The sequence below is a fragment of the Marmota marmota genome, unplaced genomic scaffold (assembly GCF_001458135.2).
Source record: "Marmota marmota marmota unplaced genomic scaffold, marMar, whole genome shotgun sequence".
NCBI classification, from domain to species: Eukaryota; Metazoa; Chordata; class Mammalia; order Rodentia; family Sciuridae; genus Marmota; species Marmota marmota.
This window is the reverse complement of record NW_026000242.1, coordinates 20,267,269-20,286,938: the sequence shown is the minus strand read 5'-3', so window position 1 is coordinate 20,286,938 and position 19,670 is coordinate 20,267,269. Positions and strand designations below refer to the sequence as shown.

The 19,670-nt window shown below is 37.7% G+C and overlaps 1 protein-coding gene across 1 annotated transcript in view; it reads right to left on the bottom strand.

Annotated features, from left to right (window-relative positions):
* Positions 1-6,100, bottom strand: part of Mmp20 (matrix metallopeptidase 20) — a 42,036-nt gene extending 35,936 nt beyond the window's left edge. Inside the window, exon 1 of the mRNA XM_015490058.2 lies at positions 5,969-6,100. Coding sequence (XP_015345544.1) covers positions 5,969-6,094 — 126 coding nt within the window. The 5' untranslated portion in view covers positions 6,095-6,100. The remainder of the gene's footprint in view (positions 1-5,968) is intronic.
* Between the last annotated feature and the right edge of the window lie 13,570 nt (positions 6,101-19,670).

Sequence of the window (19,670 nt, the reverse complement as noted above, 5' to 3'; positions counted from 1 at the left end):
AAAGATAGTGTGTCTGACATTGGTTATCTCTGGGTGGTGAAATTATGAGTGTGTTAATCTTGTCACTCAAAGATTTTTTTCCCCCATTTTCTGGGTTTTATTTTATTTTTTCCACTTCTGGGGATCAAACTCAGGGCCTTGCACATGCTAGGAAAGTGCTCTACCACTGAGTTACATTCCCAGTCCTGTTTCAAAGTTTTTTACAATGAACATGGGCCATTGTTAAGGACAAACAGAAACCAGTAAGTCTTGCTGGTGTGGAGACGGAGCTCTGCTTCCTCACTCTGCCCTCTGTGTGAGAGGAGCTCATTTTCTCTGTAGTTGAAAATTTTAGGCGAGATGAAAACCCAAGAGGAGGAATTGTGATAGGCCACACAGAGCACCAGTCCTGAGGCCTGCACGAGCTGCTCTGAACCAGGGAGGACCACCTGACTCCGTTTTCATTGTTGCCATCTCAAGTCATATTTTCATGTATTTTTTTTTTTTTGCAAAATAAAGTTTGATTCAGTGAGTCATTCTGTTTGTGCAAGCTGATGTCATGATAATGCGATGCTTGTGGTGATGACTGAATGTGCTTCTGAGAGTTGAGCTCTGACAATGCTCTGTATATATAAGACAGTTTGAATTGCAAATACTTTGTTCTCTTGCTGGGTTATGTAATATGCTCTACGTTCAAACTTTTCACAACATGTTTTCATAAAACGTCATGTAAAGGAAGATGTTTGTGGCATATTAAGTTAAAATGCATTTACCAGCACTATTACAGTAATGTGATATGTAGGCCTGAACTGGCACTAGAGGGAAGCAAGTGGGGGAGTCACCAAAAACTCAGTAATAGGAATAAATAAATTTTGAAAATCAATGCAAAAAAGTTCATGGTAAACCAAATCTTGAAATTTTGAGTGAAAAGAAGTTGCAACTCTGTCTCACACAAACCTGGCTCTGAATCATACAAAACTATTTTGAAAGGTATAGACTAAGTAACAGTGGTTATATCTTACTGATAGAATTGAGATCATTTATTTTTTAATTATAGAATTTTTGTAACTTTTTTGCTATGAATCTATATAATTTTTATAACAAATATTTTTTTTCTTTGAAATACACACATGAGGTTAGAACTATAGATCAGAAGGTTGAAGACTGGTCATAGTAGATAGGATTAATATAAGCAATTAATGAAGTAAAAATAAAATTAGAAACTATTCCTGTTTAAAAAGAATATGAGTGAATTGCTCCCTACTTGGTGCTCCCAAGGACATGGCTCTTAGTAAATGCCTGTCACATTGCACCATAAACCTCTAGTTTCCACTGACTTCTTGTCCATCTTACCTGTTGTTTGCATGCTCCTTCCTTCTAGGGACACTGTGCCTGACTCAAACCCTGGGCCTGACACAGTTCTGGGCCCATAGTAGATGCTTGGTTAATGTTTGAACTCCTTTTCTTTAGGCAAACTATGCTTTGAAGAATTATCAGAGTTACTGAGAGCCCAGTATTCTAGGAACTTCCTTGCCAGTTGCTGACAAGGCTTTAGCATACTTTCTGGAGTCAAGATGTTCCATCAGGCACTTAGATCTGTTTATATTCCAACACTTGCATGCTATTGGTTCAACAGTCAATGTTGCACTGGGTCAAAGATTTCAGGACCCACCAGAGTTGTCCCATCTGCCTCTCTCCCCTCCCTTGTTGTTAAAAATCACAAAGTTTTGGGGTTGATTATCAAGTGGTTTTCTTTCTACTTCTTTTGCAACCTTTGACAGATAAAATAATGAGGGCCAGAGGATCTGTCCCTGAAGGCTGGTGTCCTTCAAACTCCTTTCTTAGTATGCACTGATAATATACCTCCTGAGAATTAGGACTTTACAACCCAGACTGAAGTATGTTTTGAGACAAGGTGAAGTTCAAGACATTTTCTTCAATATTTTGTCCTTTATGTCTAAGTCACTGAAATGGACTTGCGAAAACTTTTAATGTATCTGAAAAATCTCAAGTTCTAGCAATGCTGTATCACTAACAAGCTTGGGCAATTCTCTCTCTCTCTCTCTCTCTCTCTCTCTCTATATATATATATATATATATATATATATATATATACATACATACATATATATATTTGATTTCAGCTTTTTTATATATTGGGTGGGGTTGGTTTCACCCCACTGATCACACCAATTTGTGAGTGTCCAATTTGATCCTCAATGTGAAAATATTCTTAAATATATCAAGAGACTTCAAATGCCTTTTCATTCATCAATGATACATCTGGAAACCTATACCGAAAAAATAATCCTTTAGATTAGGCTGTTGTGTACAACCGGTACCTATAGAAATATTATTCATATGGAAATAATCTTTCTAATAAAGGAAATAGAGAAACAAATGATAACTCACTCACATTCTGGAAAACTTTAAAGAGATATTTTATGAAAGTAGCATAAACATAAAAATTTTCTTAAAAAACAATGAAAAAAGTAGGAACCATTTTTTTTTTTTATTGAGCCCAAGGTTGCTTAACCACTGAGCCACATCCCCAGCCCTTTTTATTTTTTATTTTGAGACAGGGTCTGCTTAGGTTGCTTGTAGCCTAGCTAAGTTACTGAGACTGGCTTTGAACCTGCGATCTTCCTGCCTCAGCCTCCCGAACCAGAAGCATTGGGATTACCGGTGTGCACTACCATGCCTGCCTTGGAACAAAATTTTAAACACAATATTTAAATCTTTATCATAGAAAATATAATGGTAATAAAGACACATGAATTTAACAGTTTGCATTTGGAAGGTTTCATTTTTATTTTTAATTTAATTATGCATTCATAATAATGTGGTAAAGGTAAACTTTTATTATTTTTAGAGATAATTAGAAAAAAATCTTTTAAATGTTCTATTGATACTACCAGATGATCTCTGACTATGATAATTGGACTTCATGATTTTTTTTTTTTTTTTGGCTTTATGATGGTGTGAAGTGCATTCAGTAGAAATCATACTTGGAATTTTGATCTCTTCCTAAGGCAGCAATGTGTGGTACCATGTCCTCTCTTGATGCTGGGCAGGAACAGCAAGCCGCAGCCCTAGTCAGCCATGTGATTGAGAGGGTGATCACCTCCCCACAGAGAGGTACTCCATAGTGTACTATGTTGTTCAACAATGACATTTGGTAGGTTAGGTGTATCAAATGCAGTTTTGGGACTTGTAATATTTTCAAGCTACAATGAAGTTATCAAGATCCAACTCCACTGTAAATCAAGGAGCTAATATAGTAATTTTTTAAAACAACCAAAAAACCTAGAATCAATCCTGGATTATAAGAATAGGTAAGCATTTTATAATTCCATCAGTTTCAAGGCCTTTATATAAATCAGCAAGTCAGAGTTTAAAGGATACAAGTGGACATTAATAAACCAGCTAAGAACCTACTTATATTTTCAAGTATAGATGTCTGTGTCAAGGGTTTTTGGAGGGGGAGGTCTGTGGTGTTTGGAAATGTGGCCCCTTCTGGTGTTTCCAGGCACAAGGAGCCATTTGCTCTCTTCTATCCTGTGACCTAGAAAGAACAGAGCGGTGGGGACAGTGTTTATCCTGACCCAGGCTGCCAGGCCTCTTCTGTCCTGTCCTGTCTCTGGGGATCATCCAGTGCCTTCTTCTGGTCTCTCAGCTCCAGTGACATGGGATCTCTGATTGTTACCACTCGATGCTCCTTTATGCGAGGGCTGGTGCATTTTCCTGTTCCTTCTGCCTGATTGCCCTGTCTTCAGGTTTTCACATGACAGCCTTTTTCTTATAGTTCAGCTTCATCTCCAATGTTGCTTCCTCTAAGAGGCCTTCCTGGACTGCACCCATGGTCCCTTTAACTCTATCATCCTGGTTAACTTTTTTCCAAAATCACTGATCACTTTCTGAAATAATCTTCTGCACTTATTAATTGGCTTATCTCCTCCCAATTCCTTCCCACCTCCTCTGTCACCCCCATATAAACCCTGTAAGAGCAGAGACTTGACTTTTGCTCACTCCTGTTTCTGTATCACATGTCACATGATAGGCATTCAATAAATAAAATTCAGTTGTCCATTTTAATTTATGATTTTATAAAGCGATGAGGTTGTTATATATTTTTATAAACTATAAAGTGAGATCATTAATTCTTCCTAGTCTCTAAGATCCATATTGAACAGATCATTCTCACCTCCTAAAGAGTGATGACTGTGCCCCAGAACTAATGACTGGGGCCTGCAGCAGAAGGTGCCAAGTGCTGGGTGACAAGCTGTGGATGAGTCTTCATGCTTCTTGGTTTAACGTCTTGCTAAGAGTGTGTCATAACAGAGACTGGGGAGGCCTCAGTTTATTTGGAAAGGCAGAAGTAAGGAATCAGTAAAAGTCCCCAATATTTGAAGTCCACCTCATTCTTTCCTGATACCCCAGTAGACCCCTAGCTGACCCTTTACTGGCGAGGCTAGCAAGGATGTCTTCACCAGAACTTTCTGACCTTATTTCTACATAAATGGGACCAGCTAATTATTATTATTAGTTTTTAAAAGGGGCTGATGGCCAATATTTTTGATGTTGCAGGCTGAACTCTGCCACTGTGGTAAGGAAGCAGTCATAATAGACAAGATGTAAACTAATGGCCTGGCCAGGTTTGACTCATGGACTGTAGTTTGCCTGAACCCTGGACTAGAATCAGGGCCTCACACCACCTTATGTCTGTTCTGGCCTCAGGATGGCCCTCCTTCTGGAGGTCACAAACCTCTAGTTTCTGAATCAATGGCATGAATCTGGGTGGGGGAAATTACATATGAGAAGAAGGGACTCAAAGCTAGGTGCCAACAATAAAATACAATTTCCAATAGATCCCACTACTCTGAGTTACTTTGAATTTAGTTCATTTATAAGTGGGCTTTAGTTAAAGAAAGTTGAATTCAACAGGCCTGTAATAGGCATCTCTTATTGAGTTGAGTTTCCTTGTTCATATGCAAGCCTAATACTGAAAAATTTTAATGACTGGTGTGGAATGAAAACCGATTAGGATGGATGAATTGTAAAAACAACTGTTGGGGACAAGCCAGTGTGCAAGGTGAAAATCAGCTTTACAGTGTGCAGGCCTGTGGTCCACTGTTATATCTGAGGAAGCAATGAAGCAACCTGAGGGAAGAGTTGTAATTGCACACATGCTATATAGTTTGGGCAGGCTCTGGAGAGAGAGGCCCATGGAGAACATATCTGCACACTTTCCACCAATGCTGGGATTCCATTATTAGAAATTCATCTCTATTTGTCAAGGATCACCATTTCATTTTTAGTGCACAAATATTCAAAATAATTTTGAGTCATGTTGCCTTTAAAAAAATTCCCATATGAATTATTTGTATTAGATTCTTTTTCAAACAGTCAGATGGGAGAGATCTTAAAAGAGGGAGACATGGAAAGAGTGAGTAAATGAGGGTTGTGGGGGAATACACTTTAGAGAGGAAAGGTCCTCAAAAAAGAAGAGGGTTTGCATATAGGAAAAACTTGGTTCATTTCAATTTGATCAAGGACCTTGAATTAAGAGCCATTTTTTCAAAATATGAAATCTTTTTGTTGTGACTGTTAGAATCCTAGTAGTAAATTCACAATCTGTCTTAGTGTAAGAGTGTTATATTTCAGCTTTTATATTTCTGCCCTTATTTTTCATCCATTATTCCTCAAATACTATTTAATCTTTGTGTTTTGTATTTTTTTTTGCAAACCACCTACAATTCTGTTTAAAGCAAGATACCTAGATATTTTATTCAGTTATTTATTCAGTCATGCAACACATGCAGTTAATATGCACTGACATCAATCTTAAATGATACCATTGATTAGACTTCAGTGGATTTATAAAATGATTTAAAAGGAATCATAGATTTTTACTTATTTTCTTATTTCATGCTTTTAGGTTTTTCTGGGCCACAAGGAGAAAGAGGAAATTGGGCAAAGATTCACAAACCTGTGCAAGGTGGTAGTTGTTCCTCCAGGTCCTGGGGGTGGCTGCAAATAGGGAGGGGGCTGCAGTGGAAAACTTCAAAGCTGTGATGAGGAGGACAGCTAGGCCAGATGCAGGGAGCACCTTCATCTCCTCTTGGAAGCTGGGTAATTATATCAGCCCAGGGGATGGCAGCCAGTGCACATTTGCACTTCGACCCTGAGCTCCTTTTATAGAGTCCAACAGGTCTGGGCCCTGCAAGCAAGGATGATTCATGTCTCAAATGGTAATTATACAGCTTGCCTCTCTCCCTGATGACGGGGTAACACAACCGTTCATAGGAATCAGGGGAAGCTTTGTTTTTTGCCAGCTACTGTCCCCAAAGGAAAGAAACAGTTACTTTTATTGAAGTTTGTTAGCTACTTACACAAATTGGGATAAACTTGATTGATTGACTCCAATTCAACCAAAAATTTGATATGCCTCAGTTTGGGGACATTTTACCATTCTGATTACAGAAAAGGTAAATGATTAAATATAATTGAATTAGAATATAATTGAATAATCCCAAACTCCCCCCACATTCAACTCATCACCTGTATCTTCTGCATCCACTTTGACATTTCTCAGGAATGAATGCTGATGATAATGATGGTTCTGAGACTCATAAGATTCTGAATCATCAAGGCAACATTACATTATACTGTGCTGACTTAGGGTGGAAAGTGAACTGGTAACAGAAAGCTTTTGAATGAGTTAACACAATAGTTAGCAACTTAGTTAGCCAGAACAGTAGGCAGAACTCCCCATTCTCTGTGTGCTCTAGTTAATTGGGATCATATTCTTTTTCCTGGCTTTGAGTAAGATGAATTTTGATCTAAGGATAGCATGGGAAGGGGAGGTACTAGGGAAATAAAACTGACCAGGTTATGTTATGTGCATGTACAATATGTAACTATGAATCCCACTAATATGTAAAATCATAATGTACCAATTTAAAAAAATGATAACAGAGAAATGGTGTTGTAAGGTGGGAAAAGCACTTCAAAGTCAGAAAAATTGAGATTAAATTTTTAAGATATCTCCTAGCCATGTGAAGTTGGGCAAGCTATTTGATCTCTGTGAACATCAGTTCACAATTTTTTTTTTAATCTGAAAATAATACTACCATGTGTAAACTCCTTAGTGTTACAAGGGTAGCACAGCATATCACATGGTATCTGCTAGTACCGCTTGGCATCCATCCTTCCTGGGTTCTGAGAAAACAGCTGATGGCAATGAGGAAATCACTCTCGTCCAATCCAGATGAAATTCAGAGCTGAGAAAGTATAAACTCATGTTTTTCTTGTCTAAAATAAGAGCTGACTTTGAGGGCTGTGGATATAGCTCAGTGGTAGAGGGATTGCCTAGCATGCTTGAGGCCCTGGTTTTGAGTCCTAGAACTGCCCACCCCCACCACCCTGGCCCCAAAGAATGATCTCAGGGATTTTTACTAAAAAGCTCACCAGAAAGTCCTTTACTCTCTATGCTTTGTGTACCTTGCACATATGCACAGATTTCTATAACATAATTTAAGACTGCAACAATTCAGATAAGACGTTGTCCCAGGAGGGCCTCCACCAATGAGATGATGTCAAATCCTGCTTTGGGTCTCCAAGATCACTGCACTTTGTATCCAAGCAGCTTCATGAATTTCTCCCTTTTGCTAATAAAAGCTTCCTTTACCCTCTCCTCTTTGACTGCAGGGTGCACGTTGTCCCAGCATGTATCCTGGATTACAATCCTTTGCTCATTCCTGAATAAATTCTTATACTTGGATACATTTTTTCCCTCTGGGGTTTCTTTTTAGCTTTGACCATTTAAATTCTATTTCTGACAGAACTGTGCATTTGACTTTTAGTTGGTTGATTAATCTCTTTCAGCTGTGTTATTTTTGCCTTTAAAATAGGGGAAAATGCCTATTTTGTAGGATTGTCCTGAAGGAGTAAACAAAGCTCTTAGCAAAGTGCTTAGTAGACATTAGTTCTTGTCTATTTTTTATGTTGGCTTCAGGCAACTGGTTGACTTTGAATGAATTTCTTTGGATGGATCATCACTGGCCTAGATCAATGATTCTCAAAGCACAGTTCCTGGGCCAGCAGCATCACTGCCACCTGGGAACTTGTAGGAAACACAAATTCTCAGGCTTTCCCAGGTTTATTGAATCACAAACTCTGGGTACAAGGTTCATGGGTCTGAGTCTTGACCAGGTAATTCTGATGCATGCTGAACTACTGAATTAGTTGAGTGAATAGAATTAAGGAATTCGAGGTTAAAAAAAAAAAAGCCTAAAAAATTCCAAGAACACCTGGTCATAGAAAGTACTCAATACTGCCCTTGCCACCTGGGGCTGTGCTTTTCAATGGTGACACACCTAGTATTTGAAAGTCATTTTGTTGTGGTTGTTGTTGCAAATAACTTATTAAGTTAAGACCTGTTAAACCATAGAGTATGTAAATTATTTGCTTTCCACTTAGATGAGATTCAGGGTTACTCCTTTTGTGAGCTTTCTTCTCTTCTGTTGCCATCTGCTATACTTTCCTGCATAGAAGAGAGTGATGAAGTTATAGCTTGGTCTGAGAGGAACTAGTGAATAACCCTAGGTACTCAGCAAGTCTACTGTCATGTGTATCTAAAAAGAACAAATAAAATAAAAGAGTCTGTGATTCATGCAAACCTCATATCTGTCATGTACTGTGAGATGTACAAAACATGTGTCTCAGAAGGAAAAAAAAGAAAATCACAGATTAGATTCATTCAGCTAACTAAATGATAAGCTCCTTGAAGATTATATGATAGAAAAAGGTCAGTTAATCAAGTTTGCTTAATGAATGAATGTACAAACATATACTTACTATTATTTTTTGATTCTCAGGATAGGAAAGGAATATTATATTAATGATCTTCCAAAATTTGTGTGCTTTCTTATCCTCTACCGCCCTATTACTAAACCTTTATAGCAGTTGCCAAAATTGAGCAAGGACTGAGTCCTTAACACTTCCCTTCAATTATTCATCTCATTTCCTTGTTTTCTCCCCCAAAATATTGTTCCAATTTATCCTGTTGGCCCTGTTGGAAAAGCATACAGGCCAGTGTTAGAGTGGGAGGGATCATGGTATGCAATTCTGAGGCCAACAAAGAGAAACTATTTTCACCTCTAGGACTCTAATGAGTACAATAAATTCCACTTTTGGAAGTAGATTGAAGGAAAAAAGGGTGTGATCTGGAAGCTTCCAATATTCTCATGTACAACATTTCAATTGCTAAGCATGAATAACCTGAACAGAAATAAACATTTATGTTCTTAAAAGTTATTCACATTTAGCACATTGAATTTCACTCAGAGTTGCTGGTGGGCAATACCTTGACAGAGAAAGAATGACAGCCTTAATATTGATAATTTATTACCAGGCTTTCTCTCTTCCTAATTTTTCTGTCTTCACAGGGGAACAAAAGTCTGATTTTTATCATCCTTGTATCAAATCTAAATTTAAATCCAGATTATTCAAATCTAAAAAGATATATCAAAGCAAGTCAATGACTAAAAGGGGTAAAATGTGAGACTCTACTAGAGAAATGTGGAAAGTGAAGTATGTATAGTATAATTAGACAATAAAAATATTATATATGAGGCAGGAGGTTGGAAGCCTTTAGTCAAGAACAACATTTGGGGATCCAGAAGACTCTTAGAAAAAGGGCTTTAAACTACAGAATCAGGCTTATTACAGAGAATTGTTCCTTGCTAGATCCCAGCTTAATTCAGTTCCATTGATTTTTAAAATTTTTTTTTGTAGGTGGACACAATACCTTTATTTTATTTGTTTATTTTTATGCGGTGCTGAGGATCGAACCCAGGACCTCAAGTGTGCTAGGCAAGCAAGCACTCTACTGCTGGCCACAACCCCAGCCTCTCCATTGATGTTTTAATAGATCAAAAACATTTAGATTTCTGAGATTGTCCCTGCCTTTCATGGAATGGGTGGATAAATAATTGTTGGGTAAATGACTAGTTGCCTTTTTGTCTTTCTCAAGTAAAGAGCACAGGTTTCATATTTAGGCAACCTAGACAAAAACACTGATTTGGTCACTTTATAGATGTGTTACCATTCAGTGTTCTTAAATTTCAAGCTACAGAAACCATCTTTGATTAATTTCTTCCCCCTCTCCCTCTCCCTCTCCTTTTCCCTCCCCCTCTCCCTCTCCCTCTCCCTCTCCTTCTCCCTCTCAGGTTGGCAGACAGTTTAGAGAATTTCCAGGAAGCCTGGAGATCTAGGCTGGGAGAACCAGCAGGAATGAGAAGAGACCAAAGCCAAGGTGTGGTCTGCTGGTGAGACTCTTGACTCTTACCACTGGACAATATTATAGCTAGACAGTCAGGATGCTGCTGCTGGGCTCTTGTTTCTGGTTGTCTTTGTCTCATCCACTCAGCATCCATGGTGCTAGGTGTGAGAGTCTGTTGGGTAGGCCTGGGTTGTGTGCACTTGCCCTGATGTCCAGACACAAGAAGTAGAAGGACCTCCCTTCAGTTTGGTCTTCCTACTGGGAGGCAGGATACCTTCCATGGAAACCACCATTAACATAGAATGAGGAGTGTCATGTAGAGAAGGACAGATCAAAACCAATTAAGACCATGTCCAGAAAAGGATCTGTGACCTTCCTAAATGTCTATTTCCTGCTCTGCAAAATGGAGGATAATCATATCTACATATGAGAGAATTAAAATGGCTAATGGATTTTTAGTGCGAAACTCAGTTCATAAATGGGAGATTTCAAAATTTTTGTTGCCATAATTTGCAAAAATTTCAGAAATAACATGGTGGATTAATAAAAATTAATATATTGCATTTTCCTATTTTTTTTAAGTACTGAGAATCGAACCCAGGGTTTATCCCACGCTAAGGAAGTACTTTACTACTCAAGTACATCTCCAGCCCAACATTTTCTTTCTTCTAAGTCAACATTGATAATCAAATTGGCCATGGATTAAATAAGGTTTGGGAAAAATAAAGCATTAGGTTATTAAATGTATATGTTAACACAATATATATTCTTTTTGTATTTGTTATCTTTCATAATGTGGAGAATGTTAGCTCCACATGGATAAGGACTCTTTACATGCCACTCACGGCAGCACCCTTAGGGTATAGAATGGCACAAATATATAGTGGCTGGCACAAATAGGAATTCAATAAACTGTTGTTGAATAAATGAATGTATGAATGAGTAACTAATTGAGTGATTAAGGCTAGGAATAAGAAAAATAAGGTTGATCTTGGAGGGATAAATTTTAAAGCAATCCATACAATAGATCAAATGAAGATATACAGCATTAACCTAAGGATTTGGAGTGTTTATTAAACCTTTATTATATGTCAGACATTGAGTTATCAAACGCCTTAAATATGTTTTAAACTCATACAAATTTATGACACCCCATTTTCAAGTGAAGAAATTCCATATGCCCGTACCAGGCCCAATGTTAGAGGTAGAAAAGGTAAATAAAACCTATTCCTCCCAGGGTCTTATACGGCCTAGGGAGAAATTAGTGGAATCACAGTGGTATTGAAGGTCTTAATGAGAACACAAGAAGGAAAGCCCGCTTTTGCATGGGTATCTAAGGACAAGAGTGGGGTGGAGAAAGGAAGGGTCAGGGTGGGCTTTCCAGGGCAGTGGGGCTTTGGTTGAGGGCTGACTCTCAAGAGAGTTGAGGTTCACCAGAAAGACAAGGAGATGAGATGGAAGGATGGTGACAGGAAGTGAGGAGGGAATTCCAAGCTGAGGGGATTATGGGGTTAGGAGATAATAAAGGCCGTCTGTTCTTAAGGTCTTTCTATGCTTGAGGTTGTTTGGGGGCAGCAACAGGAAATGGGGTGGAAAAGGAAGGCAGAGACCTGTCTGTTGGAGGGCACCTCTCACCCACAGTTCCGGTGGCTGAAGCAGGAAGGCAGAGGCCAGGAGTCATTTGCTGCGTGAGCCCTCCTGGCCACAGGTGAAAGCCAAGAGAGCAATTTCCAGCCCAAGCTGCAGATCCAATGAAGCTTCAGGCACAGAGCTAGAATATAGTCAGCAACTCAAGGAAGGCAGCAGACGGGCAGAATGGCAGGGAACAAGTCTGGAGCAGTCACTGAGCAGCAAAGGCTTTGGAGAGCTTGCTGGGTTTATTTAAAGGACTTGGAGAGGGGTGGACTGGACAACGTCATGGAGCTTTGTGTGTCAGAGCAAGGAATCCAGACATTAATGGTTTGTGATGGGAAACCACCAGAGAGTCTCTTCCTGAGGAATGACATGATGGAGTCTGTATTTACAGAATTGAAAGGAGCACACAGCATAGATTGGAGGAGAGTGGGATGGAGGCATAGGGCCACCAAGGGGTGGGCTGGTAGGAGGCCTAGACAGAGGGCTAACGATGATGTTTATCTTAGATCATGAATAGTAAGAGACGAGCATGTCAGTATAAATACTTAGCATTTTGTTTATTCGTGTAAAATCCTGGGCCTATAATGCAATGCTCACCAATGTGAGCTTTTGAGGTTGGGAGGTAAATGTGTACATAGCTGTTTGTGTCAAGGGTGGGATGTCGAAAGCCCTATTAGAGCACATTCCACTTGCCCAATCCTTTTAGTGAGTCAATTCACTAAATTATAGATCTATTTCAACATACAAATCAGCAATTTCTGGAGGTTGAGAGTTTGCACTTTAGTCTCTTTTTTTTTAAGTTTCCTTCTTTTCCTCTAGAGTTTTGTCTACATGTAAAATCAATTTAACTGTTTCAAAGGATCTAACGTACCTTCAGTGCTATGGGCTGAATGTGTGTGTCCAACTCAAATTCATACATTGGAACCCTAACCCCAAGGGGCTGCAATTAGGAAGTAGGGCCTTCGGGAGGGGGAAGGGATTCGGTTAAGATTTTCAGAGGAGAACCCTGCCTGCATACATAAATATCCATGCAAGATGAGAAATAGAAGAAATTCATTGCCCTATATTTTTTTAGGAAATATTTTCAGTGCCCTTCAGAGAAGAAACCCAAAGGGCTGCCATTTCTCTTCCTCCAGGCACACATACATCAAAAAAAATGCTGTTCCTGGATCGTGAAATGGGTTCTTGATCTTGGACCTGTCAGGCTCCAGAACTGTGAGAAGTGAATTTCTCGTTTAGAAGCCACCTAGTTTATGGTATGTTGTTGCAGAACCCTGAGCAGACTAAGAGCAACCTGGAAGATCTTGTGGTGCCAGGTAGTAAGAAAGTGCTCAGAGAAGGACGGAAGTCTGTCTGAAGGACATGCACCAGCTTGTCAGCACCCCCTTGGCCTAATCTAGGGCACTCTGAGCATCAGCAGACGTAATGGTGGTACAGAGTTGCAGTGAACTGAATAGAACAGGAATTTATGGATCTTTACTGTTATAAACAAAGAAGCAAACAAACACAGTTGGAGGGGAGAAACTCTCTTTCTTCTAGTAGAGTGCCAACTAATAAATGCAGAAGGAATGATGGCTTTAGAAACCAGTGTTAGGGAACCATCTTCCCAATAGTTGGCTCAGGCAGGAAACATCAAGGAATACTGAAGCCAGCAGATGAAAGAAGATGAAGAAGGGGACGTTCACATAGTTACAAAATCACATCTCACAAAACAGATGTTAATAACTAACGAGACAAGGCACCATCGCCTGTGGTGGGATAATCAGACATGGGTACTACCTGATACATTGGAAAGAAAAGAGCACACATTTTATGTCTCTGGAAAAAAAAAAATCACCTGAGCCTCATCATGAGACTGCATCAGGTAAATCCAGATTGAGACACAGGCTACAAAGTAACTGTCCTATGATTTAAAAAAAAAAAAAATTAAAGTCAGGAAGGTCAAGGAAAGACCAAGGAGCTGTTCCAAACTGCTCCAGAGAGATGTGACTTCTGGCTGCCTCTCGGGCCACCTTGCTGTAAAGGACATACTGGCACAACTGGCTGACCTTGAATGGGGTCTTTGTGAGAGTTCTCTGTACTGTTCTTGCAACTTTTCTGTATGTTTGAAATGGCTTCAAAATTAAATAATTAAAAAACACTAAAAATGATAATCTGAATAATTCAGGCTCAACTTACTATGCTGGAAATCAGATACCTACTTCACAGTCAGGCTAGTGAAAGTTTGTGAAAGTTATTTGTAAATTTAAATTGTGGTGTCAACCAAAAGGAAAATAAATACTCTTAAAAATAGTAAGAAGTATTTAGGGAATATTTTTTTAGGAAATATTTTCAAGAAAATATTATAAGCAGTCTATAAACCACATCCATGCAAACTAATTCTAGCTTTATCTAATTATGAAAGGGAAAGACTGGAATGAAAGATAAGTCCAAATAAGTTAAACATTTTTGATTCATTAGTTACCTGTAATAATTTTTTTATATATAAAAGTTATAATCTTTATTAATAGAAGAAGTTTTTTTCTCTGATCTTCTTTCAAAAAGGGTTGAAAATATTCAAAGAATATAGATTTGAAAGGGTGAAAAATTTCTGATTAAGTATTAGTTTAGCTTTGGTCTTTCCCTGATCATGAAGGAGAGTTATACGATCTCTCAAACACCCAGAAAAGATTACAATGGTCTAAAAATTTGATATCATTTCAAATGTATGAGGAACAAGTAATCCTAAATTGGAAAAGTTAAAGAGCAAATTTATTCCAGGAGCAGTGGCACATACCTCTAATCTCAGCTTCTTGGGAGGCTGAGGTACGAGGAGTCTGAGGCCAGCCTCAGCAACTTAGCAAGCAACCTTTCTCAAAGTAAAATATTAAAAGGGTTGCAGGTGTAGCTCAGTAGTAGAGCAGCCCTGACTTCAATCCCCAGTACCATAAAATTAAAAGAAATTAATTCTGAAAACAATATTTAACAATTCATTTTAAGATAATGCATTACATTATTGTGAAAATAGAAATATTTTCAAAAAGTTAGATAACATTGGCTTTTTTATTTTTAAAAATCTCTTCAATATCTGATTTCATAGAAGGAAAGTTTTTTTTTCATATCTGTGTATTCAACCCATGCAATATCATGTTGTGCAGCCACTGGAAAACTCCACTGCATGTCATGAAAGAAGAAGATAAAGAAGGAAAATAAAGGTCAGCACTATTATAAGCAGAATTTTGACCTCATAGATCTCCTGAAAGTTTCTTGAGGATCCCCAGAAGATCCAGGACCACAATTGGAAAACTGCCAGATTAGATAAGAGTCTTTACCTGGATAAGTTCAAAACCAAACTCATCCTGTTTTTTAGTTTACTTTTTTACCCCCTGTCCAGCATATTACCCTTCTTACACCCTCCAGCTCAGCAATGGTTCCAGCCTTCAGAGGTGCTTTGTAGCCAGTATGCACAGGTAGAATGGTCCTATTTGTTCACCACCCTTTGATTTGTCAGTATCAATGTCATAGTTGGTAAACATTTTGAATATCATTGCTGCCAACCATCCAGAAACCACGAATTTATGATTGATTATTTCTTCCCTACCTCTATTTGTTCTTCCCTGGCTTTTTAAAAATTAATGATCAACAGTTTGTTATTATTTTAGTTTATTTTATTGACAATGAGCACACCAACTTGATCAAAGTTAAAAAAATATTAGATAGTATCATTACCTTGGCCCAGATAATACAAGACATTTTGCATTTTGTCCACACTTAAGAGAATTTATAGTATTCCATTCAAGAGCATCATTTAGCCCATCTTGAAATTAATTTTAATTCAGTATTTTATTTTTATTTATTTTCATAAAATATTGATGTTTAGAATACTTGGAGATATAGTTCATTCATTTCAACATCATCACACATACCAATTTTATTAAATATATTAAAGAGGGAATTATTTTAAGAACTATGGATTATGTTTAGAATCCCAGAATTTGGTGAGAAGCCTATTATGTTGGCTATAAGTTAGAGAACTTTGATCTATAGGGTCCAATGTGCCTATAACATGTCATTGATTATTCATAATAAGTCATATAAGTCTTACATCATCTCTTTTATAGAACATGATAAAACATAAAAATATAGTTATTAATTTATATAGATTTACATAAAAGCCCAAACTTTCACATTTTTTTCTATCATCTGTAGTATTTTATTTTATTTTTATATATGACAGCGGAATGCATTACAATTTTTCATATCTCTGGTTGCATACAAAGTATATTCACACCAATTTGTGTCTTCATACATATACTTCATTGGTGGTTCAGTGGTAGAATTCCTTGGCTTTTTAACAGTGAAAATTCTTCACTTAATTTTTACCAGTTTTTGTTTTTATTTTGTTGGTGCTAGAGGCCAACCCCTGGGTCTTGGGTATGCTAAGCACATGTTCTACCACTATGCTACACCCTTAGCCCAATTTTTACTATCTTTTAAACTTTTTTAAATTTGAAAAGATTCCAGACTTACAAAATAGTTGCAAAAATAGTACAAAGAATTTACCTATACCCTTCTTCCAGATTCTCCAAATGTTAACATCTTATATTAATCTCAGGCAACTGTCAAAGTCCAGAATCTAACTTTGGCATAATAGCATTATTTTTTTGTGTGTGTGACTCAAAGTACACCATGAAAACATCTTAGATAATGAGAGTAATGACTACATATATAATCTTATTTATCATTCACGATACTTCTACCCACTGATTTCAGCATCCGCTGTTGATTCTTGTTTGAAACAATTTTTGTTATAATAGTTTTTCTTTCCACCATTCCTTTAGCATTTGTAAGAGTTCAACTGTAAGTAAGAACTTTTCCTTCCCCCTACCTGTTAGGTATTCACTCCTTTATATCAGTTACAGACTCATGGATTCTTATTCTCTAGATTGAAGTCTGTTAGTCTAATTATTTATTTTTCCTAATAAATAGTCTAGATATGGCTATTGGGGGCTCCTGCTCTATTAGAATCATCTCCATCATTTGGGGACTATCTGTGGCTTTTGGCACCACATACAGTTTACACTTGAATTTTCCTTGGAGTCAGTCATTTCTCCAAAGAGCTCTGGTTCCTTTTATTGGAGGATGGTATTTACAAATCAGATCTGGGATATCAATTGATATTGGATTATTTACTGATTTTTTTATTATTACAAAAATTTTACAAAGTCCCTTTTTTTAATCTATAAAAATGGATTTTAATAAATTAAAAGCCACTCATAATCCTACCACCTAAGGATAATCAGTATTATTTAAAATATTTAGTAAGTCTTGCCAAGCCTGTCTTTGAGGTGAATTTGGAGTCTATTTTCTTTTTCTCTCTGTTAAACCATGATGCAAAGAAAAGACCACCAACTCCAATTTTAAAACAAATTAAAGCAAGTTTGTAATTCCAGCTGGGACTGTTTCTCCGGAAATCCGTGGGTTAGAGGACAGTCCCCCAGCTCTCTAGGAGCATGGTTTTATAACGTAAAAAGTTGCAAAAGGGGGGGGTGTCTTGAGAACTTACAGATAACAGGATTTTGACAAGCATAATACAAAGGCAGATAGTAGGTTAATGATCTAAATGGTTCAACATTTCAAGTTAGGGAGTGAATTTAGATCCTAACATCAGAATTTATGAGGTTGTCACTAAGGTTTCAGAGAGGGTTGTTATCTGGTCAGGGAAAGCCAGGCATGGGTGAGTTCAAGGCACAGGCACACATTCCAAGCAAGTTTAGAAATTGCAGTAATTTATAGTAAAACAGAAATTAACTTTTCATGATTTTGTGACAAGATGGCTCCCAATCTTAAGATGGAATTAGGCTGGGTTCATCACTCTCCTTTGCTGCCTCTTCAGGCCTTATTACTTCCTGCTTAGATTACTAGAACAGGCTGCCTATGGTTTCCTACATCAGTCTTATACCTTCTAATCCAAACTCTATTCTGTTACTAAAGAACATTTGTAAAACAAAATAATCATATCGCTCTGTACATAAAATCTTTTAATGGCTCCACTTAGCCTTGAGAAAATGACTGTCATTCGTTGTATAACATTTCCTTTCTGCTTGTCTTGAAACTCTTTTCCCACTTTCTCCAAATGCACCTTTGCCACAGCTATAATGAATTTCTTGTTGACCTGAAATGTGCCATGAGCTGTAACCCCACCCTGTCTTTCCTATTTTATGCTTCTATCAGGGACCCCTTTCTCCACATGCCCCTTAGCCTGCCTGTCCCTTTAGATTATCTATTCATCTGTAACTGAGTACTTCTCACCCCATGGGATAAATTGTTTCTTCTGCTCTTATACTTGGAGCTCCTCAAGAAAAGAAATTTGGCATCTAGTAATGTTTGATGAATGGATTAAAAAATGTTTAGTAAGTTAACAAAATATATTTGTTGAATGAATTAACATATTTGCTGAACAAATTAACAAAATTACATGGTAAAAGATGGAAACAGAATGAAGATTCAGTATGTAAGGATAACATTACACGGTGGCTTCTTGGGAGTCTAGAAAAGGGTTACACTTAAATTTTTGAATTGGAATATTTGATTTTTGTGGTACATTTAATGAAGTGAGAATTTGGAATCTCCTCGAGTTGGACTCTGAGAGGGACAGGAGCATGCTCTTGGGTCTGCCACTTATGGGAGGAAACAGAAGGAAGTAACTTATGCAGAGGGAGAATCTGGGATGTAGTATTGTCTCAGGAAGATCTCAGCACCCATGGGAGGTTCTGGACCTGACATGGATGTTCGGCATTGTCCTGAGTTGGAGTGTGGCTCAGAGCCCTTGTCATCCTACATGGACCAGTTGGCCTTTGGAAGGGGATGTGGCCTGGGGAGGGGCAAAGTCTCTCCAAATGGAGGTAGTTTTAAAGAGGAAGACAACTGAGGGCTGCAGTGTTTCCAGGAGTTGGGGTAAGGGAGAGTCAAATCTTTTAGTCTGGGGTAAGATTATCTAGACGTGGTACCATAGTGTCCGCTACATCTACAAAATCTACAAAATATGATGACCTACTTGATTTGGACTCTAACAGCACTGAGTTGGGGGGAATATGCATTTCTCAAGAACTGCCTAGGCTCCAATAGACATCAAAGGGAATATGCAGGAGGCTTGCCACATAGACAAATCCTTCAACTTGAGTCAGGTGGGCAAAGCCTTTCTTTCTTTGAGATAGCCATAAAGGCAGAGTACTGGGAGATTTCAGTGAACTAAAATATTTCTCATCTGGAAGAAAGTAGTGTAAGGGGGACAGAAGAAAGTTGGGTCAAATAATCATTACTATTAGCCATTGATATTATTAGCTAACGATCAGTCATTATCCACAATTTCTATGAAAGGACAGAGTAGAACTCTAGAAAACACTGTGAACTGAGATGAAAATAAATTTAACATTAATGCTTAAAATAATTTGATCCTAGCCTTTTAGTTTCGTTGCTCATAGAGTTTATGATTACATTGATTGTTTCTGCTCAAAGAAGAAAAAAAGATTTTCAATGAAGGGAAGATCAGTTGAGAAAAGGGACCAGAGATTGGGATGAGGGAAGGGAGGATGGAAGTGCTGGGAAATGATATTGGTCAAATTGTATTATTATATTGTGTGCATGTAAAAATATCTAACAACAAACCTCATAATTATGTACAACTATAATGCACCAATAAAAATGTGGAAAGAAATAATAAACAGGTGAACTACAAAAAAAATTTAATATTAAATTCTCCAAAAGCAATCATTTCAAAATCTTCAAAAAC